Source organism: Oncorhynchus mykiss, chromosome 29 (genome assembly GCF_057628025.1).
Source record: "Oncorhynchus mykiss isolate SJ-2025 chromosome 29, ASM5762802v1, whole genome shotgun sequence".
In the NCBI taxonomy this organism is placed as follows: domain Eukaryota; kingdom Metazoa; phylum Chordata; class Actinopteri; order Salmoniformes; family Salmonidae; genus Oncorhynchus; species Oncorhynchus mykiss.
The window spans coordinates 30,953,082-30,973,064 of NC_143050.1; the positions used below are offsets into that span (position 1 = coordinate 30,953,082).

The window sequence follows — 19,983 nt, forward strand, 5'->3', positions numbered from 1 at the left end:
TGCCAAATACTTAACTACCAATGTAAAGAAAAACTGCATCTCTGCTTCTGCCTGCTCCTTATCAGAGTCCCACTATAGGTGGGCCTCATCTTCACCTGTTCTGAAACCCCTAATTCTTTACACTGGTCCTTTGAGAAATGACCGTAAAGCCTCTTCAAACTATGTGGTTTTAGTGTGCAGATAGGTCCCATAAATCTATGTGATTTCTGTGGCGTTTTCTCTCGCTCTCTTTCTCTCTCGATCGCTGGTTTTTCTCCCTCTCTCTCGATCTCTTGCTACTCTTTATTTTTCTCTCTCTCGCGACTCTTTATCACGTTTCAGGTAAGACCCAAATGCAGACTGTATCAAAGTAACAATGTTTTTTACAGCAACAGGGGCAGGCAAACGACAGGTCAAGGCAGGCAGAGGTCGATAATCCAGAGTAGTGGGGCAAAGGTACAGGACGGCAGGCAGACTCAGGGTCAGGGCGGGCAGAAAAGGTCAAAACCGGGAAAAGCAGGAACAATCAAGAGAAAAACGCTGGTAGGTTGTGACGAAACAAAACAAATTGGCAACAGACAAACAGAGGACACAGGTATAAATACACAGGGGATAATGGGGAAGATGGGTGACACCTGGAGGGGGTGGAGACAATCACAAAGACAGGTGAAACAGATCAGGGCGTGACACATTCTCTCTCCCCTCTCTATCTCTCTCTCCCCTCTCTCTCTGTACTCCAGGAGTTTGAGATAGACCTGGAGGGCTCTCAGACCCTGAGGCTGTTGTGTTATGAGAAGAGCTACAACAAGACCAAGCAGATCAAAGAGGACGGAGACAGCACCGACCGCATCATCGGCAAAGGACAGATCCCGGTACGTCTCTGAGTCAACGTAACGCTGTAACGTCACCATGGCAACATAGCCAGTGTGGTGTGATTGCTGTCTGAATGTCCTAGATGCGGACTGGACACTGCTGAGTGCTGTGCTGATTCACTTAATGAATTAGCTTATTGTGTGAGTAGTAGGATAGACTGTCTACAGTGACTAGATGTGTTTTTAGATGAATTTAAAATAGACTTATCTTAGAGGGTAAAATGTCAGTAACCCATCCGGTTACTGACATACTGAGTTTGAATCAGGGTCCATAATTCATGTGTTCAACCTGACCTGGAAACCCTGTCACTCCCGCTGAGGCTCTCTCACTTTCAATTGTAAATGTATGTGTACACACAGTTTTTTTTTGCTTGTGGGTTTTGAGGGATGGAGTACTGTATAGGGGGCCCACTGGTATGGGCTTTGTGTACATAGCCCGTTTTGTTTCAAGGAAAGGCAGGTAGCCTTGGTTAGTGTTTCAGAGCCATGGGGCCTCTGCTTTGATCTGGTCTACTCCTGGGGGGATTTACTGTTCCCTGTTCCCCTCCCCCACTTGGCCAGCTGTGTGTGTGTGTGTGTGTGTGTGTGTGTGTGTGTGTGTGTGTGTGTGTGTGTGTGTGTGTGTGTGAGTGTGTGAGTGTGTGAGTGTGAGAGTGAGAGAGAACCTTTCAGTATTCAGTGGTGTCCAATAACAAACATACGTTTACCGGACCTGGGGCAGTCTTGTAGGGGGAAGTTGACACTAAACACTGATCTTGGGTCAGTTTAGCATTTGCCCCACTAATGGTTAAAATGATGAATGGGGGAGGTAGCTGAGCCTATATCTGTACCTATGGGGAATCCATACCCCAGAGCAGAGGGAGTTCTGATGCCTTAACCCAGGTAGTTCCTCTCTGGTTTGTCGCTTGCTCGTTAAACAAACAAAGCAAAAAATGTGGGAATACGGCTCCCTCTAGTGGTTGCCGTGGTTACTGGGATGAGTATCGCCATGCCGACTACGATGGTGGTTCAACACAGAATCGTCCCATACCCCAGTCTGTACTTGCTGTACCACCCACACCACACGTGTTTGCTTGTGTAGCGCCGGGCTCTCTCCTCCTCGGATCTATGTGCTGTGTTCCTCAGTAGTCTTACATCTGGGTTCACACGGAAACACACACAGCGGGACGCCGTGTTGCCCAAGCTGAGCGGCTTAGTATGAAAGTCCCAACAGATTATTTATTTATTCATTCATTTAACCTTTATTTTGACACGGAGCCCTGGATGCACATCAATACACACTATTCAGATCAACACGCGAGGTGGGCATGTTGGTGCACTGGGCTCGGCCAATAGAGGATGGGGGGGGGGTCAAGGTGGAGTCAATGGAGAACAGAGGGGAGGAGACAGAGAGACGCAGAGGGGCTTGTCATCCTGAAATGCAAATCCACACCTGTGTGTATGAGAACGTACTTTAGCTGGCGATCCTGACACACACACACACACCCACACACACACACACATTCCTCAGAGCAAGCGATTCAGGTGTGTGTTGGGCGAAACAGAGCTTTCCCTGGACCACTGGAGATCATTGTGGACGGGGCTGAGTTAGGCTACACACTGGGACTGGACGCAGAGAGACTGGGACACACACCATGCTGAGGCTACAGCTCTACTGGCGGAGGAGCAGCAGAGGAAACAAGGAGAAGAGGAGGAGGGAAGAAGAAGAAGAAGAAGGGCAGTATGGGCCTGACAGGAGCGTCTACCACCAACTCCCTGAATCTACAGACCTTGCACACTAGACTTTCTCAGTCTTTGTCAGTCTCTCGACACAGAAAGCCATGACAGGTGAAGTAGCTGAGGACAGAGGAGATGGGATGTAAGGCCTGCACTCTGTTGGCCTGACACTGCAGCAGGGTCAGTGTGTAGGGCAGTAGGGAGAGGGGAAAGGAGGTCCCCGGCCTGGGGCGAGGGGAGAAGTATACGCAGTGCACTGCTGAGAGGCACAGTAACCCCCCCCCCTCACTGTACGATGACTAATGTCCAATGGTTTGACAGAAACAAGCCATGTACGGGGAGGGGAACGGGCAACTGTGTGTGTGTTTACTTTTGTTGTCCACATTCCAGCGACAAACAGCCCATGTTAGCTGTACTCTAAGTTTGCGCAGTGACATGCTGATGGCCTCTGGCTCGACCCCGTACAGGCAAGGATTCCTTGTCCTTTGACTTTTTGGATGTGATCGTGCGTGTTTTCCTCTGTTGAACTGATACGGACTGAAAGAGGGACCTTCTCTGTACCCTACCGGTGTGCTGTTACTGTACTGGCCCAGGAGATTGAAATGATTCAATTAAGTGCTGGGAACATGATCCAGCACTGCATGTGATCAGATGGAGCTTAGCCAAGATGGGGTTGAGGGAAAAAGGTACACGATGAACTGTGGGTGGGTGTGGTGTGGTACGGTGTGCCCGGCTGAATTCAGTACAGATGGCAGGATCTGTTTCTCTGTTTGTCCAGAGTGGACAGGAGGACAGTTAGCTGACTAATGCAGGAGATGCTAGGGGCCAGATTTGCTGACCAACTGAAACCTGAGGTTGCACTTGATAACACGTTATAACGCCACTGTGTGAAGAAAATGATAAACAATTGGTGTATTCAGTCCTAGGGAAGACGTCAGCCGAAAGGTCTTGTTTATGAGTCTTGGTGTATGTGTGTAGTGGTGTTTATGAGTCTTGGTGTCTGTGTGTATTGGTGTCTGTGTGTATTGGTGTTTATGAGTCTTGGTGTATGTGTGTAGTGGTGTTTATGAGTCTTGGTGTCTGTGTGTATTGGTGTCTGTGTGTATTGGTGTTTATGAGTCTTGGTGTATGTGTGTATTGGTGTCTGTGTGTATTGGTGTCTGTGTGTATTGGTGTCTGTGTGTAGTGATGTCTGTGTGTAGTGGTGTTTATGAGTATTGGTGTCTGTGTGTATTGGTGTCTGTGTGTATTGGTGTTTATGAGTCTTGGTGTCTGTGTGTATTGGTGTCTGTGTGTATTGGTGTTTATGAGTCTTGGTGTCTGTGTGTATTGGTGTTTATGAGTCTTGGTGTCTGTGTGTAGTGGTGATTATGAGTTTTGGTGTCTGTGTGTATTGGTGTTTATGAGTCTTGGTGTCTGTGTGTATTGGTGTCTGTGTGTATTGGTGTTTATGAGTCTTAGTGTCTGTGTGTATTGGTGTTTATGAGTCTTGGTGTCTGTGTGTATTGGTGTTTATGAGTCTTGGTGTCTGTGTGCAGTGGTGTTTATGAGTCTTGGTGTCTGTGTGGTGGTGTCTGTGTGTATTGGTGTTTATGGGTCTTGGTGTCTGTGTGTATTTGTGTCTGTGTGTATTGGTGTTTATGAGTCTTGGTGTCTGTGTGTATTGGTGTTTATGAGTCTTGGTGTCTGTGTATTTGTGTCTGTGTGTATTGGTGTTTATGAGTCTTGGTGTCTGTGTGTATTGGTGTTTATGAGTCTTGGTGTCTGTGTGTAGTGGTGTTTATGAGTCTTGGTGTCTGTGTGTATTGGTGTTTATGAGTCTTGGTGTCTGTGTGCAGTGGTGTTTATGAGTCTTGGTGTCTGTGTGGTGGTGTCTGTGTGTATTGGTGTCTGTGTGTATTGGTGTTTATGAGTCTTGGTGTCTGTGTGTATTTGTGTCTGTGTGTATTGGTGTCTGTGTGTATTGGTGTTTATGAGTCTTGGTGTCTGTGTGTAGTGGTGTGTATGAGTCTTGGTGTCTGTGTGTAGTGGTGTCTGTGTGTATTGTTGTCTGTGTGTATTGGTGTTTATGAGTCTTGGTGTCTGTGTGTAGTGGTGTCTGTGTGTATTGGTGTTTATGAGTCTTGGTGTCTGTGTGTAGTGGTGGACTAACCGAGGATCTTCTTCTGGCTTTGCTCCATCCAGCTGGATCCGCAGACGCTCCAAGGCAAAGACTGGCAGAGGACGCTTATCCCCATGAACGGGGTGAGTGTGTCAGCCCCGTTAAACGGATGAGTCTGTGTTTGTGCCATGCCATGTGATCCTTTAAATGTGTGCTTCTTGTCATACTTAGCCATCTCTTGTCAGTGTAAACGGGTTTAGACTGTCATTTAATCTCTCTCGGCTCCAGATCGAGGTGAAGCTCTCTATGAAGTTCACCAGCCGGGAGTTCAGTCTGAAGAGGATGCCGTCACGGAAACCCATGGGCGTGTTCGGAATCAAGATCTCCACGGTGACCAAGTGAGTTCAATAGTACCCTCATATAAATATACCCCGGGAACACACTCCCTGGCCATCTATACAGTAACCATGGAGAAAGCCTGCTGTAAGACAGCTGGTGAACGCAAGTGACCCAAGTGAATGTCACAGCCTAATCTAAGAGAACCAGAGAATCTCTCTGAAAGGAGATTGTAAACCTCTCATCCCAGATAATCCAAACTACATTTCCGTGTCACTATTCACTCCCCCAGGTACAAGCCCTGGGCTACAAGACCCGTTCCCCTTCTCCTTTAGTCTACTAAGAGAACACAAACATTGTTTCTGGTGTACAGCTGGCAAAGCTTCTGTCAAGCCACTGATTAGAGTGGTCTCTGTCTGTGTCCCAAATGGCACCTCCTCCTTATACAGTGTACTACTGTTGACCTGGTCAAAGGAGAGAGACTGTGATTTTAGGGAAGGTAAATGTTATTGACAAGATGTCAACTCACACAGTCTCCCATAGATGGAAAAAAACGATTTTCCTACTTGCATTTGTCCTTGTGGACACTGCTCTGAGGTTGTCAACAGAGAATAAAGAGAGGGAGAGGGGGAGGGGTAAATAGGGACCATGAAAGAAGGGGTGAAGGGACGTTCAGATAGAGTGCAATATGTAGTTAAACAGTAAAGGGCAGTTGAGGCAAAGATTGTGGATAAAGAAAGATAGTTTACTCAGGCTGTTTACCATTTAAAAAAATGGCCAGTTCCTGTCTACTTAAGGGAGTGGCTCTCCCATAGACACCAATGCCATAGCAGCTGGGTCTGGTCTACTTAGTTCATTGACTTCCATTGAAACAGAAACAATTAGGGAGTGGGATATCTCGCTTCCGTCTCTGGTTGAGTCCAGGCTTGTGACCAATGTTGGTGAGTGACGCTAATTGGATTGCTGGTAACGAGCGGACTAATAAGGTTTAACAGCAGAACCAATTAAGGCTGTAGAGACAACAGGCCCCCAATAACACCAACAGAGAACCACCACCATCACTACTGGACCTAAGAACAACTACATAGTCACACAAGGCTGCCTGCCAGCTCAACCTGCTCATTTGTAGTACATGAAGCCACAACAAAACACACAGTGGTAATTGTGCATTTTGTATCCATAATAATTAATGAACATGATAAAGTACACAGCCGATGTGTTTATATTTTGGGTTCACAGCCTACAACAATGCAGTGAGAGCCAGCAGTACAGTACAGTTCACACGTTATTGTCAGTGGGAATATACAGTACCAGTCAAAAGTTTGGACACACCTACTCATTCAAGAGTTTTTCTTTATTTGTACTATTTTCTACATTGTAGAATAATAGTGAAGACATCAAAACTATGAAATAACACATATGGAATCATGTAGTAACCAAAAAAGTGTTAAACAAATAAAATATAGTTTCGATTTTAGATTCTTCAGAGTAGCCACCCTTTCTTTGCCTTGATGACAGCTTTGCACACTCTTGGCATTCTCTCAACCAGCTTCACCTGGATTGCTTTTCCAACAGTCTTGAAGGAGTTCCCACATATGCTGAGCACTTGTTGACTGCTTTTCCTTCACTTTGCGGTACAACTCATCCTAAACCCTCTCAATTTGGTTGAGGTCAGGTGATTGTGGAGGCCAGGTCATCTGATTCAGCACTCCATCACTCTCCTTCTTGATAGCCCTTACACAGCCTGGAGGTATGTTGGGTCATTGTCCTGTTGAAAGACAAACCAGATGGGATGGCGTATCGCTGCAGAATGCTGTGGTAGCCATGCTGGTTAAGTGTGCCTTGAATTCTAAATAAATCACAGACAGTGTCACTGGCAAAGCACCCCCACACCATCACATCTCCTCCTCCATGCTTCACAGTGGGAACCACACATGCGGAGAGCATCCGTTCACCTACTCAACGTCTCACAAAGACGCAGCGGTTGGAACCAAAAATCTCTCATTTGGACTCATCAGACCAAAGGACAGATTTCCGCCGGTGTAATGTCCAAACAAGTCTCTTCTTATTATTGGTGTCCTTTAGTAGTGGTTTCTTTGCGGCAAATCGACCATGAAGGCCTGATTCACACAGTCTCCTCTGAACCTCTTCCGGCGCCGACAGAGATGGCCGCCTCGCTTCGCGTTCCTAGGAAACTATGCAGTTTTTTGTTTTTTTACGTGTTATTTCTTACATTAGTACCCCAGGTCATCTTAGGTTTCATTACATACAGTCGAGAAGAACTACTGAATATAAGATCAGCGTCAACTCACCATCAGTACGACCAAGAATATGTTTTTCGCGACGCGGATCCTGTGTTCTGCCTTACAAACAGGACAACGGAGCGGATCCCATGCAGCGACCCAAAAAAACGACTCTGAAAAAGAGGGAAACGAGGCGGTCTTCTGGTCAGACTCCGGAGACGGGCACACAGTGCACCACTCCCTAGCATTCTTCTTGCCAATGTCCAGTCTCTTGACAACAAGGTTGATGAAATCCGAGCAAGGGTAGCATTCCAGAGGGACATCAGAGACTGTAACGTTCTTTGCTTCACGGAAACGTGGCTCACTGGAGAGACGCTATCCGAGGCGGTGCAGCCAACGGGTTTCTCCACGCATCGCGCAGACAGAAACAAACATCTTTCTGGTAAGAAGAGGGGCGGGGGCGTATGCCTTATGGCTAACGTGACATGGTGTGATGAAAGAAACATACAGGAACTCAAATCCTTCTGTTCACCTGATTTAGAATTCCTCACAATCAAATGTAGACCGCATTATCTACCAAGAGAATTCTCTTCGATTATAATCACAGCCGTATATATCCCCCCCCAAGCAGACACATCGATGGCTCTGAATGAACTTTATTTGACTCTTTGCAAACTGGAAACTATTTATCCGGAGGCTGCATTCATTGTAGCTGGGGATTTTAACAAGGCTAATCTGAAAACAAGACTCCCTAAATTTTATCAGCATATTGATTGCGCAACCAGGGGTGGAAAGACCTTGGATCATTGTTACTCTAACTTCCGCGACGCATATAAGGCCCTGCCCCGCCCCCCTTTCGGAAAAGCTGACCACGACTCCATTTTGTTGATCCCTGCCTACAGACAGAAACTAAAACAAGAGGCTCCCACGCTGAGGTCTGTCCAACGCTGGTCCGACCAAGCTGACTCCACACTCCAAGACTGCTTCCATCACGTGGACTGGGACATGTTTCGTATTGCGTCAGACAACAACATTGACGAATACGCTGATTCGGTGTGCGAGTTCATTAGAACGTGCGTTGAAGATGTCGTTCCCATAGCAACGATTAAAACATTCCCTAACCTGAAACCGTGTATTGATGGCAGCATTCGCGTGAAACTGAAAGCGCAAACCACTGCTTTTAATCAAGGCAAGGTGTCTGGTAACATGACCGAATACAAACAGTGCAGCTATTCCCTCCGCAAGGCTATCAAACAAGCTAAGCGTCAGTACAGAGACAAAGTAGAATCTCAATTCAACGGCTCAGACACAAGAGGCATGTGGCAGGGTCTACAGTCAATCACGGACTACAGGAAGAAATCCAGCCCAGTCACGGACCAGGATGTCCTGCTCCCAGGCAGACTAAATAACTTTTTTGCCCGCTTTGAGGACAATACAGTGCCACTGACACGGCCTGCAACGAAAACATGCGGTCTCTCCTTCACTGCAGCCGAGGTGAGTAAGACATTTAAACGTGTTAACCCTCGCAAGGCTGCAGGCCCAGACGGCATCCCCAGCCGCGCCCTCAGAGCATGCGCAGACCAGCTGGCCGGTGTGTTTACGGACATATTCAATCAATCCCTATACCAGTCTGCTGTTCCCACATGCTTCAAGAGGGCCACCATTGTTCCTGTTCCCAAGAAAGCTAAGGTAACTGAGCTAAATGACTACCGTAGCACTCACTTCCGTCATCATGAAGTGCTTTGAGAGACTAGTCAAGGACCATATCACCTCCACCCTACCTGACACCCTAGACCCACTCCAATTTGCTTACCGCCCAAATAGGTCCACAGACGATGCAATCTCAACCACACTGCACACTGCCCTAACCCATCTGGACAAGAGGAATACCTATGTGAGAATGCTGTTCATCGACTACAGCTCGGCATTCAACACCATAGTACCCTCCAAGCTCGTCATCAAGCTCGAGACCCTGGGTCTCAACCCCGCCCTGTGCAACTGGGTACTGGACTTCCTGACGGGCCGCCCCCAGGTGGTGAGGGTAGGCAACAACATCTCCTCCCCGCTGATCCTCAACACTGGGGCCCCACAAGGGTGCGTTCTGAGCCCTCTCCTGTACTCCCTGTTCACCCACGAGTGCGTGGCCACGCACGCCTCCAACTCAATCATTAAGTTTGCGGACGACACAACAGTGGTAGGCTTGATTACCAACAACGACGAGATGGCCTACAGGGAGGAGGTGAGGGCCCTCGGCGTGTGGTGTCAGGAAAATAACCTCACACTCAACATCAACAAAACTAAGGAGATGATTGTGGACTTCAGGAAACAGCAGAGGGAACACCCCCCTATCCACATCGATGGAACAGTAGTGGAGAGGGTAGCAAGTTTTAAGTTCCTCGGCATACACATCACAGACAAACTGAATTGGTCCACTCACACAGACAGCATTGTGAAGAAGGCGCAGCAGCGCCTCTTCAACCTCAGGAGGCTGAAGAAATTCGGCTTGTCACCAAAAGCACTCACAAACTTCTACAGATGCACAATCGAGAGCATCCTGGCGGGCTGTATCACCGCCTGGTACGGCAACTGCTCCGCCCTCAACCGTAAGGCTCTCCAGAGGGTAGTGAGGTCTGCACAACGCATCACCGGGGGCAAACTACCTGCCCTCCAGGACACCTACACCACCCGATGTCACAGGAAGGCCATAAAGATCATCAAGGACATCAACCACCCGAGCCACTGCCTGTTCACCCCGCTATCATCCAGAAGGCGAGGTCAGTACAGGTGCATCAAAGCTGGGACCGAGAGACTGAAAAACAGCTTCTATCTCAAGGCCATCAGACTGTTAAACAGCCACCACTAACATTGAGTGGCTGCTGCCAACACACTGACACTGACTCAACTCCAGCCACTTTAATAATGGGAATTGATGGGAAATGATGTAAATATATCACTAGCCACTTTAAACAATGCTACCTTATATAATGTTACTTACCCTACATTATTCATCTCATATGCATACGTATATACTGTACTCTATATCATCGACTGTATCCTTATGTAATACATGTATCACTAGCCACTTTAACTATGCCACTTTGTTTACATACTCATCTCTTATGTATATACTGTACTCGATACCATCTACTGTATCTTGCCTATGCTGCTCTGTACCATCACTCATTCATATATCCTTATGTACATATTCTTTATCCCCTTACACTGTGTACAAGACAGTAGTTTTGGAATTGTTAGTTAGATTACTTGTTATTACTGCATTGTCGGAACTAAAAGCACAAGCATTTCGCTACACTCGCATTAACATCTGCTAACCATGTGTATGTGACAAATAAAATTTGATTTGATTTGAACAGTTGATGTTCAGATGTGTCTGTTACTTGAACTCTGTGAAGCATTTCTTTGGGCTGCAATCTGAGGTGCAGTTAATTGCCTATTTCCGAGGCTTGTAACTCTAATGAACTTATCCTCTGCAGCAGAGGTAACTCTGGGTCTTCCATTCCTGTGGCGGTCCTCATGAGAGCCAGTTTCATCATAGCCCTTGATGGTTTTTGCGACTGCACTTGAAGAAACTTTCAAAGTTCTTGAAATGTTCCGTATTAACTGACCTTCATGCCTTAAAGTAATGATGGACTCTAATTTCTCTTTGCTTATTTGAGCTGTTTTTGCCATAATATGGACTTGGTCTTTTACCAAATAGGGCTATATTCTGTATACCACCCCTACCTTGTCACAACACAACTGATTGGCTCAAATACATTAACTTTTAACAAGGCACACCTATTCATTGAAATGTATTCCAGGTGACTACCTCATGAAGCTGGTTGAGAGAATGCGAAGAGTGTGCAAAGCTGTCATCAAGGCAAACGTGGCTACTTTGAAGAATCTCAATTGTTTAACACTTTTTTTGGTTACTACATGTTTCCATATGTGTTATTTCATCGTTTTGATGTCTTCACTATTATTCTACAATGTAGAAAATAGTCTAAATACATAAAAACCCTTGAATGAGTAGATGTCAACTTGTTACTGGTACTGTATGTTGTTTTAATAATTGCACACACATTTTTGGATACTAACACAGTTAAAGATGCAATTTGTGTGCAACCTATGCATCCAACAGAAAAACAATTGTGTCATTGTGTGTGTATCCTCATTCCCTCTGGTATGCCATTCCTTAATTGTGTGTTTCCCCATGCCAGACGGGAGCACTCCAAGGTGCCCTACATCGTCAGACAGTGTCTGGAGGAGATTGAGCGGAGGGGGATGGAGGAAGTGGGCATCTACCGGGTCTCAGGGGTGGCTACAGACATCCAGGCCCTGAAGGCTGCCTTCGACACCAGTGAGTACCAACACCTTACTTTCCCCTGACACTCCCTCTCAGTGGAGCCCTGGATGTGAGAATAGGCTACAGTATAGCATTCTCTGTGGACGTTTTGTAGCTTGGTGGAACCAACCTTGATACATGAAGCGAGATAGAACAATGAATGCAGCGGTCCGTCTGGTTCCATCAGACTAGCCTCTCTGTGCACTCCCATGTAAATTCAAGTCTGTTGGACTGACTACTATAAAATCCATGTGTCCTACCCTGCTGTCTCCCCTTAGGTGAACTTCTGATTATGCCGCTCCGTTTTTGGGAATCATGGGTACATTTTCTGGTTTTGCAACAAAAAAAGTTTGTGAAAAAGAGTTTGTGCTTAACCAGTTTTCTTTCTTCATTTAGACTTACTAATTCCTATGTGTGGGTGAGCTTGTGCGCCTGTGCATTTGTGTGAGTACGTGTGTGTGTGGTGATTTCTCTGATTACGACATATACAGCTTGCTTTGGGGAGCATGTTGTGTCCTCGGCCTATCTGCCAACGAACTGAGGCGCAGTGTGATTTTAGTGAATGGCAGAAATGACCGCGGCTATCCGTCTCCCTGCTCCGCTGTTGCCATGGTTACACTTTCTGCCTGTCTTCCTGAGCTCTGCCCATCTTCCCCACAGACAACAAAGACGTGTCTGTGATGATGAGTGAGATGGATGTGAACGCCATCGCCGGGACTCTGAAGCTGTACTTCAGAGAGCTGCCAGAACCCCTCTTCACCGATGACCTGTACCCCAACTTCGCAGGAGGCATTGGTTAGTCACATGGCTTTGACCGGGCCAACAGCCACATCTACCATTATCATATTCATTCTCATATCGTGGTATAACTCAGCACTTAATGTGTGAATGTTGGTCTCTCTTTCTGCAGCCCTGTCTGACAGCGTTGCCAAAGAGAGCTGCATGCTGAATCTACTGTTGTCGCTGCCAGAACCCAACCTGGTCACGTTCCTTTTCCTGCTGGATCACTTGAAGAGGTACACACAGACAGACACACAGACATCGAGCTACACTTAGACAAACGCAGGCATTTAGAGACAAGCCGATCCCAAGCAAGCAAGCAGATGCTCAACTCCTTATGTGTTTGAGTAACAGAGGGATTGTTATGTCCTTTCACGTGTTACCACGACCCACCATTCACCCTCGGTCCCTGCCCGCTCCCCAGGGTGGCTGACAAGGAGAGCATCAACAAGATGTCCCTCCACAACCTGGCCACGGTGTTTGGCCCCACCCTGCTGCGTCCTGCAGAGAAGGACAGCATGATCCCCACCAACCCCACGCAGCCTATCAGCATGGGAGACAGCTGGTCCCTGGAGGTCATGTCACAGGTAGTCTGTCTCTCTCTCTCCCCCTCCCCCTTCTTTGGTATTATCGTCCCTCTCACTGTCCGTCTGTCCCCCCAGGTCCAGGTGTTGCTGTACTTCCTCCAGCTGGAGACCATCCCCACGCCGGACAGTAAGCGTCAGAGCATCCTCTTCTCCACCGAAGTGTAGAGGGTTCCACAGGGAGATAGAGACTCAAACCCAAGTCTACAGTACAGTATGTCCATTTGGGAAGGCCACTGAGAGTGAGAATGGTCCTAGCTGGACTGGACTGCAGCAGGAGATTTCTTTGCGTTGATTCTGGACGTATCCTGCAGAGGGCGCCACCACCCCCTTCGAGAACAAGAGGTTGACACCAGTACCACACATCTGATGATGATAATGCATTATTACATCACACCCAATAGCCAGTGTGACTCTCTGTGCCTCTCTGACGCAACATATTCTCCTCTCCTCCTCGCTCTGTCTTTTCGCTTTCATGTCAAAGCTCCACAGCTTGTGTACGGTGTCTGGAATGAATGCCACTATTGGACATGCCCGCTGTAACCACAAATTAAACACTTAAATTTGATACTGATATGCATGTAGGGGAAAAGAGTGTCCCAGGTTAGATTTGAGTTTTTTTGGTATCGGCTCCTGCTTGGTAAGCAGAGAAACAGCTATTGTGTAACTTATGACAGATTCTGTGATTTCTCATCACACTTTTGGGCTTCTCCACTTTAAGTTATTGTTGTGGAAGGTCATTCTCAGTTCTTCTCGATTTAGTTTGAAGACTTATACAGGCAGAGCAGAAATGCAATGCTTTTATTGTTTTCGTTTTGTACTGTATGCCTCTTCAGAAATAGCCAGATTGTGATGGACATCACATACACAGTATATTTTGTTTTTTGGACAATTATGAAGGCAAGAGCCTGCGCTGCGTTTTGTTTAGCCATCTCAAATGTTTGAGTTATTTCTTAATCCACCGCTGGAGAGATTCAATCTGTATGTTTTACACGTGATACACTGGGGCCACAATGCTTAATAAGGTTAGGTTGAAAAGGAACCATCTGGGTCCTCTGAAGAGGTTCTGATAGGAACATCCAGAGCTGCCAGGATCACCACGCAGTTGTCCCAGGAATCCAAAACTCACACACACACACACACAAACACACACACACACACACACACAAAAAAGTGTATACAGTGGAGCAAAAAGAGTATTTAGTCAGCCACCCAATTGTGCAAGTTCTCCCACTTAAAAAGATGAGAGGCCTGTCATTTTCATCATAGCTACACTTCAACTATGACAGACAAAATGAGAAGAAAAAAACCCAGAAAATCACATTGTATGATTTTAATGAATTTATTTGCAAATGATGGTGGAAAAAAACTTTTGGTATTTGGTCAATAATTAATCTCAATACTTTGTTATATACCCTTTGTTGGCAATGACAGAGGTCAAATGTTTTCTGTAAGTCTTCACAAGGTTTTCACACACTGTTGCTGGTATTTAGGCCCATTCCTCCATGCAGATCTCCTCTAGAGCAGTGATGTTTTGGGGCTGCTGCTGGGCAACACGGACTTTCAACTCCCTCCAAAGATTTTCTATGGGGTTGAGATCTGAAGACTGGCAAGGCCACTCCAGGACCTTGAAATGCTTCTTAAGAAGCCACTCCTTCGTTGCCCGGGCGGTGTGTTTGGGATTATTGTCATGCTGAATGACCCAGCCACGTTTCATCTTCAATGCCCTTGCTGATGGAAGGAGGTTTTCACTCAAAATCTCACAATACATGGCCCCATTCATTCTTTCCTTTACACGGATCAGTCGTCCTGGTCCCTTTGCAGAAAAACAGCCCCAAAGCATGATGTTTCCACCCCCATGCTTCACAGTAGGTATGGTGTTCTTTGGATGCAACTCAGCATTCTTTGTCCTCCAAACACAACCAGTTGAGTTTTTACCAAAAAGTTATATTTTGGTTTCATCTGACCATATGACATTCTCCCAATCTTCTTCTGGATCATCCAAATGCTCTCTAGCAAACTTCAAATGGGCCTGGAAATGTACTGGCTTAAGCAGGGGGACACGTCTGGCACTGCAGGATTTGAGTCCCTGGCGGCGTAGTGTGTTACTGTTGGTAGGCTTTGTTACTTTGGTCCCAGCTCTGCAGGTCATTCACTATGTCCCCCTGTGTGGTTCTGGGATTTTTTCTCACCGTTTTTGTGATCATTTTGACCCCACGGGGTGAGATCTTGCGTGGAGCCCCAGATCGAGGGAGATTATCAGTGGTCTTGTATGTCTTCCATTTCCTAATAATTGCTCCCACAGTTGATTTCTTCAAACCAAGCTACTTACCTATTGCAGATTCAGTCTTCCCAGTCTGGTGCAGGTCTACAATTTTGTTCCTGGTGTCCTTGACAGCTCTTTGGTCTTGGCCATAGTGGAGTTTGGAGTGTGACTGTTTGAGGTTGTGGACAGTTGTCTTTTATACGGATAACAAGTTCAAACAGGTGCCATTAATACAGGTAACGAGTGGAGGACAGAGGAGCCTCTTAAAGAAGAAGTTACAGGTCTGTGAGAGCCATAAATCTTGCTTGTTTGTAGGTGACCAAATACTTATTTTCCACCATAATTTGCAAATAAATTCATAAAAAATCCTACAATGTGATTTTCTGGATTTTTTTTCTCATTTTGTCTGTCATAGTTGAAGTGTACCGATGATGAAAATTACAGGCCTCTCATCTTTTTAAGTGGGAGAACTTGCACAATTGGTGGCTGACTAAATACTTTTTTGCCCCACTGTACAAGGTAAACAAGCCTTGGACAAACACAGAGAGACTGCAAGAAAAGAAACAGTTGACAGAAACGGGTGATCTTTCTATAGATTATAAAAGGACTGCCAACAGTTTGGACCATAAAGCAATTCTATCTAGTTGTGTTGTTTGTGTCTCAAGTAGTCCTTATTTTAAATATCCGGGAAGCAATATATTTTCTAACATGGGATTTTGTCTGCGTTCATATCTTTGGTCCGGAGATGTCATAGGAGATCTAGCAAAAATAATCTGTTGTTTGGCTTTCTTTCTTTTTTTAACACAATTGTATTTACAGATCAATGATTTACATAATCGTAAAGCTGTAATTTTTGTATGTTACTTATTTTAACAGTGTAATAATCATTGATATGAGCATAATTTATTTTTGGGGGTGGGGGCCAGATACAACATCTCTTTGTTCCGATTTGATGAAGAAAGTGGGGTAGGTTTCAGCCTTGAGTCCTGGGGGGATGGCAGATCATATCCTGCCTACGTAACCAGGATGTAGCCTTGTTGTGGGAATAACTGCAATTTTGTCCAGCCTTTTGTTAGCCATTTATCCATCATGAAGGTAACACTCCCTCTATGATTTTGAATGCTGCTGTGGAAATGTCACAACCTCTCTTCATCTGTTGGGTAACCTTCCCGGTGATTGTCCTAGTCCACCACCACCGGCCCTGAAATCTTGCTGTGTTACTGAAGTAGTAAACAAAACGATACATTTAGTAGTATACAGTACATACAATAACGTGTTTCCTCTTGTCAACTGTCTCTGTGGTCTTGTAAAAGTAATTATCATGTAAATGAAGGTAATTTGCCTATTTCAAATTGGTTGTTTTGATTTGCAGGCGCTCTACATTTTTGTCTAAAGTGAACCATTCTGTTGCTTTTATGAAAGAATACTTGTTTATCCTATTTTCACCAATATTTTGGTGGGTGTTTGGACAGCTGTCTTAAACCGTCCCCTACACCCCTCCCCCATTGTCTGCCTGATAGTAACCCACAAAAGGAACCTGGAAAAGAAAATGCTCTTAGAATATTTTGTTCAGAAAAAAAAAGAGAAGATTATATTAGTAGGGTTTTTAATTTCAGTACCTTGATTTAACATGCAGGCATGTTTAATTACATTTATTTTCTTCACTGTGTTGTCATCTATAGTGAGTTCCAAAAGTATTGGGACAGCGACACATTTGTTGTTGTTATGGCTCTGTACTCCAGTATTTTAGGTTTGAAATGATACAATGACTATGAGGTTAAAGTGCAGACGGCCAGCTTTGATTTGAGGGTATGTTTATCCATATCAGGTGAACCGTATAGAAATGACTGCACTCTTTGTATATAGTCCACCCATTTTAGGGGACAAAAATATTGGGACAAATTCACTTATGTGTATTCAAGTAGTCAAAAGTTAAGTATATATTTAGTCCCATATTCATTGGATTACATCAAGCTTGTGACTCAAAACATGTGTTGGATGCATTTGCTGTTTGTTTTGGTTGTGTTTCAGATTATTTTGTGACCAATAGAAATGAATGGTAAATAATGTATTGTGTCATTTTGGAGTCATTGTTATTGTAAATAAGAATAGAATGTTTCTAAACACTTCTACATTAATGTGGATGCTACCATGATTACAGATCATCCTGAATTAACGGCATCCACATGAATGTAGAAGTGTTTAGAAACATATTCTATTCTTATTTACAATAAAAGTGACTCCAAAATGACACAATACATGATTTACCATTCATTTCTATCGGGCACAAAATGTCCTGTAATTACTAAACGGTTCAGCCGATAGGGATGAAAATACCCTCAAATTAAAGCTGACAGCCTGCACTTTAACTTCATAGTCATTGTATCATTTCATATCCAAAGTGCTGAATTACAGAGCCAAAACAACAACAAAAAGCTCACTGTACTTGTTGTTGTCATGTTGGGATGTGCTTTGGTTCTGATAAAGAAGCTTAAAATAGGTTATAATGTTTCATGCTGGCTGACAAATTGTTAACAAGAAACATGTTTAGTTTACTAACTCGGAGACTGTACTACTCTCTACGCTACTGAGATTTCATGAAGGACTCCGGCATTTTGAAGTTAGCCGGAGACATTTCTGGCAGTTTTGACTGTAGTCAGTACAGTAGGTAGTGTAAAATCTGGCATTTGTGAGTGTGTGGGTGTGTATGCAAGCATTCATGCCCACAAATGTGTGAGTGAATGAATTAATGGGACAATGATTTACTGTATAAAAAAGGAAATTACGACATGTTTCAAATCCTGACCTAACCATATATCAACTAACTCAGTTCCGGTTAATAGCCATAGTCATCATTTTTAACAACACATTTTTGGCCTAATGTATCCTCACATATCCCACACACATGTAACTGTACATGAAGCAAGCCATTAGCTATGAGAGAGAAAGGCAGTGCATTGACCAGTCATTTGGATCGCTTTCATCTCCATAATTAGTGCTTAATGTGCACTGTTCTGCTCCATTGTGCCTCCACGCTATAGCTTTTATTCAGGATGTATGCCGTTGGTTTCAATATGTCATTGGAATTGCTGTTAGGAGACTTACTGGGTGCTTTAGTCTCCCTTGCCTTTTGAGAAAACCAATATGTCATTCTGGCACATATTTTGAGACCAATACATGACCGTAGAGTTTGGTATCTCCATTCATGGTACTAGCCTGTGTTGGAGATCTCGTCTGAATATTATGATACCAAACTGAGTCCAATTCATTTTTGGAATAAATACGATGCTGACAATGGACAAATGCTTAGTCAATAACCCTCACTCTGCCTTAGCTCTGTCTACAATAACAAAATATCTAATTTTCAGCTTTTCTGTTCCAGTTCTGTGTAAAATGAAGTCTACTGTATTTACAGAGTTGAATACCCTCATCTGAAGGAAATTACATTAGTAGTAACTAAGTGCTATCTATACTTGTCGGAGGACACTTTCAAAAATCACTGTCAGTTATATGACTCATATCTAGATCATATCGCTCAAGGCTCTATGCTATGCTGTGTATCGTTCATTTGTAATATGTCCTTTGTTTGTTTTACCAATAACAGCCAAACAGTCTGTAACCACCTGTTGTCCTATCTGTTGCTACTGTATGTATGTTTGTATGTATGTATCAACATGTCACTAATCCAGAACATAACCTACTTTGGATGGGCTTGCACTTTCAGTTACTTTTGTTTTTACTCCAGACTGCCCACTGTGATGCATTAGGACATTTTCTGTGTGTACAAAACCTTTGCATGGAAAGATGAAGGTTCTTTGAGTTTATATGGGTTAGTTATCGCTCTAACCTCGTCTTATGGTTGTACAATACGTACTGCGTCATGCTAGAGACGGTGCTTACATTGGGTTCTTAGGTTTATTTATTGTGGTGTTCATCAAAGTGTGGCCAATAACATTTAGGATGAAACAGTTGAACAATTGGGCTTCAACTGAAAGAGAACTTGGTTATTGATTGTCAGTGTGATACATATAATTTCCTTTATAGGGCTAGTCGCTTCCCTTCTTTCATGAAAAAGTAATATATGGCAGCATAAGATACATTGTTATTCTAAATATGTGGAATGGATTTTAAAGTCTAAAAATATGGAATATATTACTCTATGTATGACTTTAGCATTTCAGTGTATGCATACTGTATGTGGAATGAGTATTATTTCAGTACTTGTAAGGTGACATGAGCCTGGCAATAGTTTATCATAATTCATGTATTACTCTTTCTTCTTGGGAATATGTTAGATTTATTCCATGTTTTCTAGTTAACTGTATGAGGCTAAAATGGGACTTGCTGGTCATCCACTGAAACATTTGACCTTTGTCTCTTTTTCAAATTAGATTTATTTTCTTCTGGTGAACATACATGTTTTGTTTTGGAGCTGTAAAAGGGATACTGTATTCTGAGGAAAATACATGTTTGGAAGGCATTTGCAGCCTCTGTTTGTACAAAAAAAAAAGTTAAATAAAATCTCCAGTATCTATGTAAAAAATGTGTCAATGCCTTGTGTCTTCAAGGCCTAACTGTTGATCCATATTACTAGATTTGAAAGATTGCAGACATATCACCAGTGTCACCACATCATAGATTCACGTCATTATTTTATAAAATGAGAAATGTTTCTCAACATCAGCAGAGAGAAAGCCTGTATTTAGATGATATATGGCTCTGGCTGGTACCCTACTTTGTCCTACCAAAAAGGACTGGGAG

The 19,983-nt window shown here is 44.3% G+C and overlaps 1 protein-coding gene across 2 annotated transcripts in view; it reads left to right on the plus strand.

Moving 5' to 3' along the window:
* Positions 1–19,765, plus strand: part of LOC110509728 (breakpoint cluster region protein) — a 125,919-nt gene extending 106,154 nt beyond the window's left edge. Inside the window, exons 16-23 of one of the 2 annotated variants that reach the window (XR_016493334.1) lie at positions 720–851; positions 4,752–4,811; positions 4,957–5,066; positions 11,468–11,607; positions 12,253–12,387; positions 12,503–12,608; positions 12,797–12,959; positions 13,035–13,357. Coding sequence is in view for 1 of the 2 variants with exons in the window: in XM_090227019.1 (XP_090083145.1) it covers positions 720–851; positions 4,752–4,811; positions 4,957–5,066; positions 11,468–11,607; positions 12,253–12,387; positions 12,503–12,608; positions 12,797–12,959; positions 13,035–13,124 (936 nt within the window). In the remaining variant the exon portion in view is untranslated. Of the gene's footprint in view, positions 1–719; positions 852–4,751; positions 4,812–4,956; positions 5,067–11,467; positions 11,608–12,252; positions 12,388–12,502; positions 12,609–12,796; positions 12,960–13,034 lie in introns of both variants that reach the window. The other variant, XM_090227019.1, reaches the window with a different exon arrangement.
* The last annotated feature ends 218 nt before the right edge of the window (positions 19,766–19,983 follow it).